The sequence below is a fragment of the Prunus mume genome, linkage group LG1, assembly GCF_029339155.1.
Source record: "Prunus mume cultivar Tortuosa linkage group LG1, ASM2933915v1, whole genome shotgun sequence".
NCBI classification, from domain to species: Eukaryota; Viridiplantae; Streptophyta; class Magnoliopsida; order Rosales; family Rosaceae; genus Prunus; species Prunus mume.
The window spans coordinates 1,319,556-1,336,005 of record NC_142698.1 but is presented as its reverse complement, the minus strand read 5'-3'; the positions used below and the strand labels follow the sequence as shown (position 1 = coordinate 1,336,005).

At 33.2% G+C, this 16,450-nt stretch overlaps 1 protein-coding gene and 1 pseudogene across 19 annotated transcripts; one reads left to right on the top strand and one right to left on the bottom strand.

Annotated features, from left to right (window-relative positions):
- The first annotated feature begins 306 nt into the window (after positions 1 to 306).
- LOC148920650 (rust resistance kinase Lr10 pseudogene) lies at positions 307 to 1,624 on the top strand (annotated as a pseudogene).
- Positions 1,625 to 2,349: 725 nt separating this feature from the next.
- Positions 2,350 to 15,107, bottom strand: LOC148920649 (uncharacterized). Of its 19 annotated transcripts, none has more exons than XR_016127358.1 (14): positions 14,816 to 15,101; positions 14,647 to 14,713; positions 13,459 to 13,521; positions 11,612 to 11,741; positions 8,580 to 8,627; positions 8,231 to 8,291; positions 6,013 to 6,069; positions 5,761 to 5,902; positions 4,885 to 5,048; positions 4,689 to 4,746; positions 3,867 to 3,913; positions 3,198 to 3,258; positions 3,015 to 3,108; positions 2,350 to 2,683 (listed from the first exon to the last, which is right to left on the bottom strand). XR_016127358.1 is itself a non-coding variant. In XM_089053357.1 (13 exons), exons 4-8 carry the CDS (start codon positions 11,616 to 11,618, stop codon positions 4,990 to 4,992), a joined length of 318 nt encoding a protein of 105 aa, XP_088909483.1. In that variant the 5' UTR covers positions 11,619 to 11,741; positions 13,459 to 13,521; positions 14,647 to 14,713; positions 14,816 to 15,102; the 3' UTR covers positions 2,350 to 2,683; positions 3,015 to 3,108; positions 3,198 to 3,258; positions 3,867 to 3,913; positions 4,689 to 4,746; positions 4,885 to 4,989. The 19 variants fall into 19 exon arrangements, 17 of the variants coding, with proteins under 17 accessions (XP_088909483.1, XP_088909487.1, XP_088909440.1 ...); XR_016127359.1 differs by having other exon boundaries at positions 14,647 to 14,710; XM_089053357.1 differs by lacking the exon at positions 8,231 to 8,291 and having other exon boundaries at positions 6,008 to 6,069; positions 14,816 to 15,102.
- Positions 15,108 to 16,450: the final 1,343 nt, after the last annotated feature.

Genomic DNA, 16,450 nt, shown 5'->3' with positions numbered 1-16,450 from the left:
TTCATTGATAACATGCCCCTAGTGTCTTGTATCAAGTTGCATGACTACACATCAGATCCTGCATATATATACGATGAGATGGAAGAATTATTATTGCATTGGTCCATTCCATCATGTGAACATTGCAAAGGTATTTTACACTCCAAGTTTACTTTCCAACTATAATTTCAAGATTAGTTGAAGATTCTATGCAAACTATAATTTTGGATTTCATTGATTTGAAAACCGGCCCTTCATGAAGGACAAATCTGAAGATATTAGGTGAGCTATATCCGCAGACCTTCATTTCATCTTCTTTTTTTTTCTTCCTTTCTCTTTCTTTTATGAACATAATGGTGAGGAAATTAATCAAGGGTATGTTTGGAACAGAGTTTAAAATGGCTAAAAGCTTTAGAAAAAACGTGACACAAAAAGAAAATATTTGCAGGTTTTTGCGCACTGTGTTTAGTTCTAATAGCGACGGTGACGACAATCTACCATGTCTATACATCTAACAAAATGGAAAAAGAAAATCGGCTTAGAATCGAAAGATTTTTGGATGATTACAGAGCGATGAAGCCAAGTAGATATTCCTATGCTGATATTAAGAGGATAACAAGTCAATTCAAGGAAAAGTTGGGTCAAGGTGCCTACGGAACAGTGTTCAAAGGAAAGCTTTCCTCTGAGTTACTTGTTGCCGTGAAAATCCTCAACAATTCAAATGAAAATGGGGAAGATTTCCTAAACGAAGTGGGGACAATGTGTGAAATCCACCATGTCAATGTGGTTCGCTTGGTTGGAATTTGTGCCGACGGATTTATTCGTGCTCTTGTTTACGAATACATACCAAATGGTTCTTTGCAAAATTTCTTATCATCAGCAGATAATAAGAATTCATTCCTTGGTTGGAAGCAAGATATTGCTCTAGGAATAGCTAAAGGAATTGAATATCTTCACCAAGGATGCGACCAACGAATCCTACAGTTCGATATCAAACTACATAATGTATTGCTAGACCAAGATTTCACTCCAAAAGTTTCTGATTTCGGTTTAGCCAAGTTTTGTGCTAAGGATCAAAGTGCAATATCGATGACTACTGCAAGGGGGACCATGGGCTACATTGCACCCGAAATCTTCTCAAGGAACTTCGGCAATGTCTCCTATAAGTCGGATGTCTATAGTTTTGGAATATTGTTTGGTTGGAGGCAGAAAAAACTTTAAACTCATGGAGGACTCCACTAGCCAAGTCTACTTCCCAGAATGGATCTATAACCTATTAGAGCAGGGCAACGACCTACGAATCCATATTGGGAACAATGAAGGAGATGTTACAATTGCTAGGAAACTTGCAATTGTGGGTCTATGGTGCATACAGTGGCATCCAATAGATCGTCCTTGCATGAAAGTTGTAGTTCAAATGTTGGAAAGAGAATATGAGAATCTAACCATGCCTCCTAATCCTTTTGCCAACACTTCAGGTTGAAGGAGAATTAATGAACAGACATCTATGGTGAAGAAACAATTCAGCCTGAGTGGATTATACCACTCACTTCTGAGATGAGTCATGGAGTGTTATTATAATAAGATTGTAATAGTATTGTCGAGTATTGTCGTGTTAAGCAGATAGTATAATCAAGAAACTGGTTTCAGGTCAATAAATTTCAATGTGAAGTTTTTTTTTTTGGTCGAACAAGGTGAAGTATTAGATGGTAATAATTCATCAAAACTTACTGTTCATGTTATAATTAAGTAACATGATCTCTTTTTCGCTATTTCATTCATCTGCAAATCAAAAGTCAGGTGTATTTTGAGTTACATAAAGATAGAAAAAAAAAAAAAAAAAAGGAGGGTCTTGAGGGGTGGAAGTAAACAATAGGGGTACAAGTTCCTTGCAATAGTTTTATTTTCTTTCCCAACACCTAAGTGTAATATTTTAGTATTTTAACCCTATTGTCATTATTTGAGGTGAACCTCTCTAATTAATTATTTTTAAGTTTTTAGATCTCGAGCGCTCAGTCTCTAATCTCTTACTAAGTTATTACAATAAAAATATGGGTTCATTTTATAATGTCACTTTATTATCTGACACGTTAATTCTAATCATGTGATGACATTGTGAAGTAAACCCAAATATATACTTAGCCCTTTAGTACTAGACTGGTCCTTTAGTTTAGATATCCAAATAGATAATTCTTGGTGATCGATTCCCATCAACGGGACAATAAACTAATCTATAAGGTGCAGAAGAATCCAAACAGAGCTGTTATAGACAATACAATAACATTGTTTTAAGGTAATAAACTAGTCTATTCATTGGACGTATTGTTTTCAAAACTGCTGCATAATATTCAAACAGAGCAGTTATAGAGGTAACTAGCAAAAGGTGCCCGCGCGATGCTGCGGGTTTTAAAATTGCGTGAAATGTGTATAAAGCGATGAAAATAGGCAGGGAACATCTCAACTACCCAGTTGCCAAAATACTCAGGGTCTACCAACATGTTCAAATATTGTAATCATCTAAACCTATCATTACAACAACAAATTAACACCAACCAATTACCAATTGATGCCATTAGCTAATTCCTATGCTCTATTCATAAAACTTAAAAAAATTAATTGAAATTTCAGCCTAGAAACTCACCCCTTACTTAACAGAACTGAAAACGCCAACCAAACCGCTCTATCCAAAGCAACGAAAGACCACCTGCAAAATATCAAAAGAAAACATGGTTTTAAAAAAAAGAAGAAAAAGGAAGAAAAAACAGAAAAATCGGAGAAGAAATTAGCTTGAGTATTTCATGCATGCACAATCTTTTCATTAAACCAAAAAATTAGCTTGACCAAAATCTGTAAGGAAAGAAACCACTCAAGACTACCCAAATTAGAAACCACTCAAGACTACCCAAATTAATGTGTTTTGGGTAAAGAAAAACATTGTAAAGGCACAGGAAAAGGGCTGTTTAAATGATTCTAGATGCATTTGAAACAAAGAGTATATGATCAAAAAGCTACTGGCCTAAACAATCAAAAGTTACCTATGCAAAAGTCACCCTAAACAATCAAAATCCCAAAACAACTATCCCTGCATTGTCGTTGTCATCAAAGATTTGAAAATTCTATCTCGTAACCCTACACCACCAAAAACACAGAATCAATACTAAACTCAAAGAATAAGAACTAAAATTAATAGAGAAAATTGAACTTGATTCGAAGCTTACCAATATGTCATGATGTATAAATACCTCAGCTTTTATATAGCATTAGGGATTACCCAAGAACCTGAAATCAAATTAACGAAATAAATGAAGCGAAATTTGTAAAAAATAAATAAAAAATAAAAATACCCAGAGCAAGACAGAGAATGAGAGAGACACAAAGTCCAACAGAAATCAGTGGCCAGTGTGGAAACTAAAGCAAAATTTGGAAGCTGAAAGACTCCCCACAAACATAGACTAAAAACTTGGATCCGAAGAGAGGTTCGGTAATGCTTGTAGTAAAAGCTTAGCCAGAACGAAAAAGCAAAAGAAATGGATAACAAAATCACCCAAAGAGAAAGAGAGAATATTTTCTGTAAAAATGGCGTTCTAGAATAAAATCAGAGTGTTACCTAAGAATATCCAGAAATTAAAGTGAAATCATATAAGGATGCCAAAAAAACAAACGCAATTCAGGTAAGTGAAAGCAGAGATGGAGAGAAGGAAATTTGCTAATTTGTTTTAATTTGTTAACAATATCCAGAAGAGAGAGAGAGAGAGAGAGAGAGAGATTAATCCCCGAAAAATAATTAAAAAAAGCAGAAAATCAAAATGGACGAAAACCATTTGGTGAACCAAAAACAAAACCAAAATATGAGAGAGAGAGAGAGAGAGAGAGAGAGAGATTCATACCATTGATATCAAACCCATCAAATCTAAATGCTTTTTTCATTGGTGCTCTGGAGAAACAACATATATAATCAAAGAAATTCCATTAGGATTCAAAAATTAGAGATAGTAAACATATCAAACCTAAATGCTTTCAACATTGAACCAAAAAGAGGAAGCATGGTCTCATGTATGAGAAATCCGAATATCACAACAAAACACAGATTCAAAGAACAACAACATTGAGCAAGCATATTGATGAGTACTTCATCGACCCTTAAGCTACATATTTTTGGGAAAAATCACAGCTAATCAGTAACAACATTGAGATTCAGAGTGATTAATTGGCATTTAGAAACCCTAATCCACTACTGAAATTAGCTAAACACAAAACAACAACAGACCACGAAATCAACAGAGGGGTAATAGTCCGTACGTTACCTAAATTCTTTCTTTATGAAACTGTTGAAATATGAAACTGTAAATTTCCTTCTACTCACTACATTGGGGTTGGTTTAACCAACAAAGTAGAAAAAGGAATGCTACCCAGTGATGAAAAATATGTTCAATTATTAGGGGAAAAAAATGGATAAAGGGAAAAGTTAAAACAAATGAAATAAATTCTCGCCAGGCCAACAAAAATTGAACTTAAAATGCATGTTCTAAGTAGTTAGCAGGAAGACCCAAAAACAACCAAACTAATGTGAACTTTCGACTTTAGCAAGATGGACAAAATTGAAGAATTAAGAGCTGCAACAACTGTACATCTCATATAAAAAAAATCAGAACAGATAAAAACCATTTGGTGAACCAAAAACAAAACCAAAATGAGACAGAGATTCATACCATTGACATCAGATTCCTGTATTAATTACTCCAGTTCTTTTTCTTTCAATCTTCCTCCCTGTAACAACAAACCAAAGTCAATTTCTGATTTACTTCTCAATTTTCAACATGACGAATGAATAAAGGATGCGAAGAGCAGATGAGATGAGATGAATTCGCGGGGGGAGAGATCTGAAAATAAGCTATGCAGGCTTACCTTGAAAGTACCCATGTCTGCGAATTAGAGAAGACGACTATGATCTCTGAGGACTCTCTCTCTCTCTCTCGCACCTCTTCAACATTAAATATAAATATTTGCTTGTCAAAGAATAGCAACACTGAAATAGATGTATCCTGCGTATCCATTCCAGTCCCTAGCAGCTGCAAAGAGTAGAAGCATGACCAAATTATTAGCCCAAGAAAAGGAAAAAAACAATAGAACCAAACTCTGCATTCTGAAATTAGGATATACAAACTTTTTTAGTTTTCAATAAGTCTCCATTCAACGCAAAAATCAGCAAAAATCAGCTTCGTAAATCAAACCCGTAAACAAAAAAATTATGAATTTTAACTCTTTTGAATTCTTTCTCGTCATCACTAATGTCCACAAACAGAATTCCAATTTAGAAGTTTTCAAATCCCACATATATTTCCTAAACCAGTCTTCTTCAAGTCAACTATGCTAAAACATTGCAATCAGTTCCTAGAATCACACTCCCAAATTTTCTTTCCCCTACCAAAACAAAAATTATCAAATTCAGATCCATAGTCTCATAAACCAGTATAAGAACGAATTTGAATTAAAACCCTGTAGTAAAAGAACGAACATATCTTTAAACAGAGCTACCAAATAGCAGCACATCCTGCTTACCAAAACAGAGCTATCCTAAACCCTATAACAAAAGAACCAGCATATCCAAATACCGATTTCAGGGTTTACCAACTAATTTTTAATAACCAAACAGAAAACCTTACCAAAAGCAATCATATAGTATTTTAATAACTAAATTGTTTAACCTGATTTCATGAAAATAATAACACAATCAAATCAATTTCAGTATTTGGATAAAATTTGCAAATCAATAACACAGACCCACTCCTATAAAGTCGAAGCCTCCAGATAATCGTTCGCAACGGAGGAGAGAAAGGAAGAGAGAAGAAAGAGAGAGAGGGCTGCAATGAAGGGGATGAGGTTTTCCTTCTCTCAGCGACTCCAACGACAATAATTGAATGATCTATTTTGATCACACAGCATAAAAACATAATTAACAATCCGAATCAAGCATGCGGGCGAAGAAATTATCTCATAGTTCCTTAAAAAAACAGCCATATACCACAACCTTACCAACTGAAAAAGACAATTGTCGCAGAGCCTCAATGAATGGCATGGATTCATTGTCACCTAACAATAAAGAAAATAGTTAGCACTTGCATATAAACACAAAAAAAGAACAATGAGTCATATAACATGTCTATGTTTTAACTATCGCTTACCCACAGTCCCACTCAATTCTATAATATAAAAATATGCAGAGCGCTCTTTTCCATCGACAGGAATGAGAGTAAATTTTGAAGAACATCTTTGTACACTATGTTTTTAGTGTACTTATTTGGCACTTCGTTATTATTATCTATTATGATTTTGAGGCCTTCTCTAGACGTAACTCTAGATAACGCGACATAAAGCTGCCCATGAGTGAAAACAGGTTGGGGCAGATATAACCCAACTTGTTTTAAAGATTGACCTTGACTTTTGTTTATTGTCATAGCATAGCATGGTCTAATTGGGAATTGGCGCCTTTTAAAAATGAAAGGCCATTTGTTTTCTGTTGCTGAAAGAACGATCCTAGGTATAAACACTTTGTGGCCAATGTGGCTACCAGTGAGTATTTTTGCTTCAATAACTCTATCAACCATTTGGGTCACAACTAATCTTGTTCCATTACATAAACCTGAAGATTGATTTAGGTTTCTCAATAACATTATAGGCATGCCTATTTTTAAAGTCAAACTATGTTCAAGCAAACCATTGAATTCAAGTTGATTGAGAAATTCTGTGAAATAGATCATACAAATGTTTTCAAAATTGGTTGATAATGCGTTTTCTCCAGGCAATAAGTCTATTGCGTAATTATTTATCTCTGTCACAGTAGAATTTGTAATAATGGCTCGTTCCCTTAAATAAGCAAAATCGGCAAAAATTTTGTCGAAATCTGGGTAAGTTGCCAAAAAAATTGATTGAATAGGATCTATGTTTGATTGAATGAGTAAATCTGGAGGAATTTCAATCCAAGGTGCCTCTTCATCATTTGGATCGTCTATATCAATTATTTGGCCATTTCCAATTTGAAGAATCCAGGCAGCAAACTCACTTATTTTCTGTTTTTCTTCACTGTTCAACCCTTTTTTTGATAGCCTCATGTTTTCTTTTAAACATAATATTTTAAAATAAGGCCATAAGTAAGAGCTATTTAGAGAGGCGTCTATGATTTCTTCTCTTGTTCCTCCTGGAATAACTGGTAATATTTGTCTAAAATCACCACCTAGTAAAAAAGGCCTGCCACCAAATGGAGCATTTTGATGTGATAAAATATCACGAAGTCATTTATCTAATGCTTCAAAACAATGTTTATGATTCATAGGAGCTTTATCCCAAACAATTAGTTCAGCCTTTTCAATCAATCTAGCAAGATGAGTTGTTTTTTTAATCTGACATGTTGAGGAATTGGTAACAATTAAGGGAATCTTAAATCTAGAGTGAGCTGTTCTACCACCTGGCAATAATAATGACGCTATTCCTGATGAAGCAACAGCTAAAACAATCTTACCTTCAGATCTAATTTTACTTATTATAGTATGCCACAAAAAAGTTTTTCCAGTTCCTCCATGGCCATGAACAAAAAAAAGGCCTAGTTTTTTTTCATTCACAGCATTAATCACAGAATCATATACATCTCTTTGGCCTTTGTTTAGCTGTGTTATCAAAATTGAGTGTTCTTTTCTTAAATGATGAACATCATAATTTAACTCTTCTCTTAGCAATTTAATTCTAATTTCTGACATTTTATGTTCATCAGGCATTGGAAGATAATGATCTTTTAAAGAGCTAGATGATGTGTTAAAAAGTTGTTCTAATTCAAACAAAAGCGAATTTTTTAATTCAGATTCTGACAAAATAAGATTTGGCATTAGAAAAGCTTTTTGTAGTTTGTACAAAATGTCATCACACATATTTTGCCAATAAGTATAAAAAAGCAATTGAGGATTTCCTACATCACAAAACAAAAAGCATGAGTTAACTTATAATATTTTTATTACATCTATAGCCTAATCAAGCAAAATGGACACACACCAACAGTACTGCAGCTATAAAAATAAGATTTTTCAAACACAACATCTGAAAACAAATTAAACACAATTTCTGCAGCCTAACCAAGCAAACCAGATATACGCAAGAACATCATAACCACAGAAATAACAATTTTCAAATGAAACAATATCCAAAAACCAATTTTCTACAGTTGATATGCATGACTTCTTCAGAAGACGAATAGAAAACTGACCTGTTGCCTAACAACAATGGGAAGAGCTATCAAATAGTCGAAAACGCAGTTAAGACAACACCTATAACAAACGCAACCGAAAAAATGAAATCAAGGAATAATCAAAAGAGCAAAAAATAAAAACATACAGATTCTGTTTGTGATTATGGTTTGAAAGCACATGACTTATATATACATTCTGATTAATATATATATATATACACACACATACATGCTCTAAATAAAATGTAAGAAAGACCGAAGTAACAACACATTAAAAGCAGCAACTTCTAAGCTAATTACTTTTGAATTTTCAAACTTTCATATATATATATATATATATAGAGAGAGAGAGAGAGAGAGAAATTACCCATGCAAAAGCCAAGGTTCTCGCCAAGATCAGCAGCAAAAATTGTATCTGTCAATTACAACCAAGGTCAGAAAATCGTAGGCAAAGATATTGACACATGGTGTATCCTTAATTATATAACTGATCTGTTATATTTGAGTATCCTATTAACTCTAAAAAGTTAGTGATAAAGTTGGTGATTTAGTTTGTTAGATTATAGATTTCTTGATTAGTAAGAATGAGCAGCCTGAGACTATGAATTACATATAGTCTCAGCTAGCTTTCATAAAATCTTTAAGAGAGGTATCACTCAGCCAAAAGAAAAGTAGATACCTTTAATCAATAGTGAGCAATGAAATTATGCCTTTTTTTTTTCTAAGCAAATTAGTTGAAAATAAAATCAGAAGCAAGATTGGTCTCTAGGGATTTCAATTATCATCACATCTTATACTTCGGGTTCAAGCATGGCATAAACAGTAATTGAGAACAAAAACAAAGATTTTATTGACACTTAACCAATGAGATATTCCTAGCATACATTAAACCTAACTATTTTGACACACCATCAATGATACATTCCTAGCATACATTAAACCTAACTATTTTGCACATCAATAGACTTGAAAATCAAATATGAAAAGCAACATTCGTCATGCTTTTAGGCATCAACTTTTGGTTCATTAGTTCATTAGCTTTAATATACCAACCTTTGGTCAAAACTAATTACTCAGTTTTTTTTTTTTTTTTGACATCATTCATTATAATTGATTAATGAATTAATACGTTTGTTTTTATGAATTTGCATATTATTCACATATAATTCATGGAATCTGATTAACCAATTTGTGCATTTTCTTAAATTGGATCGAAGTTTTATTATAATTGATGCAACAAAGGAAAGAAAAAGGAAAGAAAGGTTATCAACAATTACTCATTTATCAACAGAGATTCTAAGAAATTATCTTCTTGTTTATCAACCAATTCAATCAAAAGCAACAATCAAAGGCTGAGATAGCTAGAATACCTCAGTTGTAATGATTCAAAATGAAAAACATAGAGAATAAACTCAGCAAGCAACAAAATCCCAGAAACACGGTGCCTAAAAAAATTATACTAATAGAATCAACAACAATTTTCCATTTTTTCCTGTAAAGTGAAAAACAGAGAATTTCAAAAACTCATTACAGAATCCTCATTCATAATCTCACTTATCTCGTTAAGTATTAGTGTCATCCGCCAATGCACATTACAAAATTTTGGTTCACAAAAAAAAGAAAAAAAAAAGGAATAATAGATGCGAAGTTCATTAATTTGATTTAAAAAATACTAAACCTTGAACATGTCCGGTTCATAACCATAGTCAAATGTTTAATATAACATATACTCAATTCATCAATTCAATGAAAAATCAATCATACCACTTATCTAAATCATAATTTCAATGGAAAATGCCTTTATACAAACACAATTTAGAGTAATCCATCAACAGCTGATGAATTGATTGTTTTTGTTGGGGGACAAAAGCAAGTGTTTCTAAAACAGAGAATAAAAACATAAAAGTTTTTGAATCTTAGATTCCCTTTTTTACTTTTTGTTCCTTTTCATCTGTTTTCCCACAAAGCACAGGAATATTATTTGGTATCCATTACTATCATTTATCATAGACTACAACTAAACAATGGCTATGAAATGCCAGCAAAAAATTAGATATAAAAGAAAACAGAAGCCAAATACACAAAAAATTTCACACACATTCAATCACAAAAGAACCGTAAAATACGTGGCACCAATAAACACTATGACTCAAACGAATCAAAATTCAGATAAAAATAAAATGTCCAAGAGCTACAGAGAAAATCTCACCAAATCCAACACGTTAATAATTTCTTTTCCTTAAACACAGAAATAGAAAAGAAAAGAAAAAAGGGGGAAAAACAGTTCCACCTTTCCTTCCATTTCCTATATTAACCATTTTCAGTTTTGAAAAAAGTTGGGAATCCCATTGCTCTGCTAGTGATTCAAAATAAGAAAATTAAAGAAAACATAGGAAAAGATTGAATGTCAAGATGAAGAGTGTGTTAAGAAGACAAATAAAAGTCCCAAGATTCGTAGGTATTGCATTTGGAATTTCCCTTTTCCACCAGCAAATGTCCGTTTGTGTGTTGGCTCTCTACTCTATCATTCAATCTACCAAAGTTTCTCCTTTTTTTTTTTTACAATAAACAAAAGAAAACCATGCTCAAGAAAATTTAATAATAAACTTTTTAAAGCAAGACGAACAAAAAATAGAGCATGAAAGATGTGTCTATATGGTGGATGTACTAATATGATATGGAAGTCAAATAAGAAGGAAAAAAATACCCAGGAATCCAATAAAAGTAGCAGATCAATTGAAATATTATAAAGTGATTCTTTAGTTCTAACCTTTGTAAACAAAACAATAGCTAATGTATATGGATCCTCAATTGAAAACAAAACTAATGATAAAATTCAGAGTAAAAACAACAGCAAAAGCGTACATATCAAATTACAACCTTGTAATCCAGAGGCTTTCTTTACTTGTACAAAAACTCTATAAACTAAACAATGTGAAAATCAAAAACAAAAAAAGAAAGCCCAATTGTCAAAACACTCAAAGGATTCACCAACATGCTCAGATATTGTAAACATCTAAATCTATCACTACAACAACAATTAACACCAAACAATTAGATCGGCTTTTTCAATTAGTTGGGCAAGATGAGTTCCCTTTTTTATCTGATATGTTGAGCAATTGTTAATAGTTAAGGGGATCTTAAATTTAGGAAACATGGCTACCAGATAGGTTCTCTTTTTTAGGGCAGTTAAGGGGTTCTATAAAGTATCAGGCTACCGGATTTCTCCTGTTCAAAGAGGGATCTTAATAAAATTAGAACTCACAAACTAAGAGCGAATTGAGAATGGTTACATTCATATTTTCTGAGCATAGATATATTATACAGAAAGAAAAGCTGGCCAAAGAGAACTATATAAAAAGATACTTATTTAATTAAAAAATGAGGGTATATATATACCTATCATCCAAAGCAGTGTGTAACTTAACAATGGTTTCTTCCTCCTCAGCAGTGATGTTCCCTCTCTTCAAGTCAGCCCTCAGATAATTTATGCACCTCAGTCTGTAACTCTTCCCACACCTCAGCAATCCTTCAAATCACACACAAAGACATTGATTTGTGTATATTTACAACCAAATGAAGACACATTGGGAATATATATAAGGGATCCTTTATTGCAAAAATCTTTCAACACTAAGGTTTAGAGTTCAAATTCAATCAGAATTTGTCAAAGCATATAAAATATAAAAACAATTTCAAACCCAGAAAAAGCCAAATCCAGCTAGTGACAACAGAGTAAACAACTAAAAAGACCATCGCTTGTAATGAGAACCCCCAAATCTGTAATGTTTCCCATCATTTATCATAGACTACAACTAAACAATGGCTCTGAAAGGCCGGCAAAAAATTAGATATAAAAGAAAACAGAAGCCAAACATACAAAAATTTTCACACATTCAATCACAAAAAAAGTGTAAAATATGTAGCACTAATAAACACTATGACTCAAACTGATCAAAATTCAGATAAAAATAAAAATGTCCAAGAGCTATAGAGATAATCTCACCAAATCCAACACGTTAATAATTTCTTTTCCTTAAACACAGAATTAGAAAATAAGGGAAAAAAACAGTTCCACCTTTTCTTCCAATTTCTATATCAACTATTTTCAGTTTTGAAAAAATTTGGGAATCCCATTGCTCTGTTAGTGGTTCAAAATAAGCAAATTAAAGAAAACAGAGGGAAAGATAGAATGTCAAGATGAGGAGTGTTAAAAGGAGAAGACAAATAAAAAGTCTCGAGACTCGCAGGTATTGCATTTGGAATTTCCCTTTTTTAACACGAAATGTCGGTTTGTGTGTTGGCTCTCTATGAGGTTGACAATTCTCTCATTCAATATACAAAAGTTTCTCTCCTTTTTTTTTTTTTTTTTTCTTTGTTCTGTTTTTTTTTTTTTTTTTACAACAAACAAAAGAAAACCATGTTCAAGAAAAATTAATAATTAACTTTTTAGAAGCAAGATAGACGAAAAATAGAGCAGGAAAGATGTGTCTGTGTGGTGGATGTACTAATATGATATGAGAGTTATTAAAAAAATACTAAAAAATCCAATAAAAGTAGCAGGTCAATTGAAGTATTATAAAGTGATTCTTTAATTCTAACCTTTGTAAGTATATTATTGGATTAAAAGAACGTTTTCAACTTTTGTTGTCCTAGTAATTAAGAGATAAAGTGATTCTTCACTTCTAAATATTATTGTTACTCTACTGATCATAATAGCTTTTCAAGTTCTGCTTTCCTTGAGAGAGAGAGAGAGAGAGAGAGAGTATTGAATAAAAAATTTCACAAAAACAAAAGAAACAAACAAATTCAAAAACCAAAAAACAACAGAAAATTGGAGTTAGGACCACTTTGAAATGTTTTGAAAATTTTCCACTACTTTAAATACCAACCAATTGCAATTTGCAACAGAAAAATGGCAGCGTCTCATAAACGCTGCTTCAGAACACAGGGCCAGTGATTGATTCCCCACTGACCCACATACACACAAAGAGAAAGACACCATGTTTTTCCCTCCAATCAATTACGCATTCTCACTCTCTCCCCATGCTAGGAGTTCTCAAGTACCCAATTGCCAAAATACTCAAAAGGATTTACCAACATATTCAGATATTGTAATAATCTAAACCTATCATTACAACAACAAATTAACACTAACCAATTGTCAATTGATGCCATTAGCTAAGTTCTATGCTCTATTCACAAAACTTAAAACAATTAATTGGAATTTCAGCCTAGAAACTCACCCCTTGCTTAACAGAATTGAAAACACCAACCAAACTGCTCTATTTAAAGCAACAAAAGACCACCTGCAAAATATCAAAAGAAAACATGGTTTAAAAAAAGAAGAAGAAAAAGGAAGAAAAAACAGAAAAATCGGAGAAGAAATTAGCTTGAGCATTTTATATATGCACAATCTTTTCATTAAACCAAAAAAATTAGCTTGAGCAAAATCTGTACAGAAAAATGTCTCTCTGTTAAAGTAACCTTGTTGCCAAGGCAAGTTCTGGAAATCCACCTCAGGTTTAATAAACGTTCTTCATAGTGTTTTTTCTGGTAGTTACTTGGTGCACTAAGGCCTCTGTTATATTTTGTCTGCCTTTGCATCTCCGGGCCCTGTTTAATTTAACCAGGCTTGACCTCTAGGTCCTTCTTAACAAACTTTGGGAAGGGAATCCAATTTCTCTTTAAGGCGATAGACATGAAAGATAGTCTTTAGTTTGGTTGAAGCAGGAATCTTTAGTTTGTAAGCCAGTGCTCTAATTCTTTCTAAAATCTGAAAAGGGCTGTAACCTCAAGGTGAAAGCGTAAAAGCATTGGCTATGTGATTGTAGGCAGAAATAGACCTAATCTCCTACCAGAAAAACATGATCCCACCGCTTCTTATCTGCAAAATTTCATGTGCCTTTGAGCTTCATGTAATTGTGACACAACTACTTTAAAATGGAATCAATTCCTTAGTTCTTGCCAACCTGTGGTATAGAGCTTGACCCAGTAACACAGTAACTAAGCTTTGGTGGTTTGTGCCCATAAACTACTTCTAAAGGAGAGGCCAAGCGAAAGAAGAAACATAACATTCAACAAATAAGTACAAAGTCTTACTTGCAAAGACCTCTTCTTGACATTAAACACACATATGTATGACAAACTCGTAGTTGAACATCAAAACATATATATCAGAGTACTGTTGAACTGATCACATATGAAACAATTAATCGGAAAACAATCAAGATAAGTACAAACAGAAAAAATAAATAAATAAATAAATCAGCCACACAGAAAATCTATAACCACACGCAAACAGGAAATATATAACATCTATTAGAATTATAATTCTGATCTGGAGTCATAAAAGTAAAATTTAAAAAAAAAAAAAAAGGAGTCGCCTATAAACCACAAACAAACAGAATATCAACCACACAGACATCAATTACCAGATTGATGAGCAGACTGGGGGTTCTCATATTGATTACTCCATTTCTTTTTCCTTAGATCTTCCTCCTTGTAAGAACAAACCAAACTCAATTTCTGATTTACTTCTCAATTTTCAACATGACAAATGAATAAACCAACCTAGAAAACCAAAAAAATGTTAAAACCAACCTTTTTTTTACGAAACCTAGAAATCCTTTGAGCTAAACCCGTGCGATGAGAAGAAGGATGAAGCGCAGCTGGAACGGCAACACACGAACGCAACATCTGAGAGGAAAACCGATGAGATAAAGACCAAAAGGGCGGCTGGATTTGCAGCGCGCCTCCCCAAAGGAAAATCGACGGCCCCCCACGCATGCAAAACAGTGAACTCTGATCTTCCATGGCTGCCCCCAACCAGCCCAACCAACTGGTTCGAAACGGACTGGAAATCTCTGAGCGAACGAAACCTTAGAATCGAAAGAGATGTGAATGAGAAGGGGCAAAAAGGGAACATAGGGAAAAATTCAGTAAAGGGCAAAATCGGCAATTCACTATTGCTAAGCTACAGTCTAGGAACAGTGAAATCGTGAACTCAGTTTTAGTATATATATAATTTGTCTACTTATCGATGTCCACATGCTGAGATACCCCAAGGAGATTTCCCTTCAGGTCAAGAAGACTAATGAAATTTCCAAAAGGTTTGAGGGCATATAATATATAGTGAAACACTTGACCATGTATTTTAAGTCTCTAGTCTAAGAAAGAATCCAAGTCAACCAGCACATATATTTAATGATACTACGTGTTACCCTACTTTTTTGTCTCTTTTATTTTAATTATATGAAAAAATAAAAACAAAAAAGTAAGAAAAGACTAATGGTGGATGGTCTTTTAAGTTAACAAATTTTAACTATTGTAGGTTACGCAAAACACAAGGGTTGAGTTTTCCAAGATTCTGGAAGAAAATTAAAATATGCCACTTTGTACATACTCTTGCTTGGACGTCGATAAGTACAATTCTTTTGTTTATTGTTTATTTTTTCATATGAATTTTAATTTTGAAGTAAGTACGTGTTGACGTGTATGTCTATATATCTTGCAAAATTCATACATGTACTATAGTTACGACGTTTTATGTAAACTTTTGGCATTACTATGTTATGAAAATAATTGCTATTAGATTTGTTGTGGGAGAAATCGACTATGAGAGAAAGTAGTTTGGCATTTGGTACACTTTTTGTTAGAAGTGTTGTTGGTATTGATTCCTTCATAATCAGAAAATGATTGCTGCATAATCATGCGAACCGATTCTCTGATAACCAGAAAATGAAAGCACCTCATTAGCTGTTTTTCCTTGTGGCTTTCTTTCACATCAATTTTTAACAATAAGTGATTTTCTCATAATTTACCAAACGAGCTGAGCTTCTCAAAATTCTTTAAAAATCACTTATTATCCCAAATAAGTAATGCCAAACGGACACTAAATTTTTTGTTGAAATTGATTATATGGATTTTGATCTCGCTCTCTTTTCAATACACGTATGTCATGGTGAAAGACCTAGCTAGGTTGGGTGTGGCTATGCACACCTGTTCTCGGGATGAAGCAGAGCTTGACAAGTGCTTACGAGAATGGGAGTTCAGGGATTTTTGAACGCTGGGCCTTGTAAATAGCCCCCAGTTTATTTCGTGCTCTAGCTGCTTGTATAATTGTCACAAAGAAGAGAACTTTTTAATACTTCATAGTAAGGATTTTTGAACTTCTATTATGTATACTTTTAACTCGTCAAGTTTTGGCTTTTGGACTTTTATGGAGGGCTATTGACT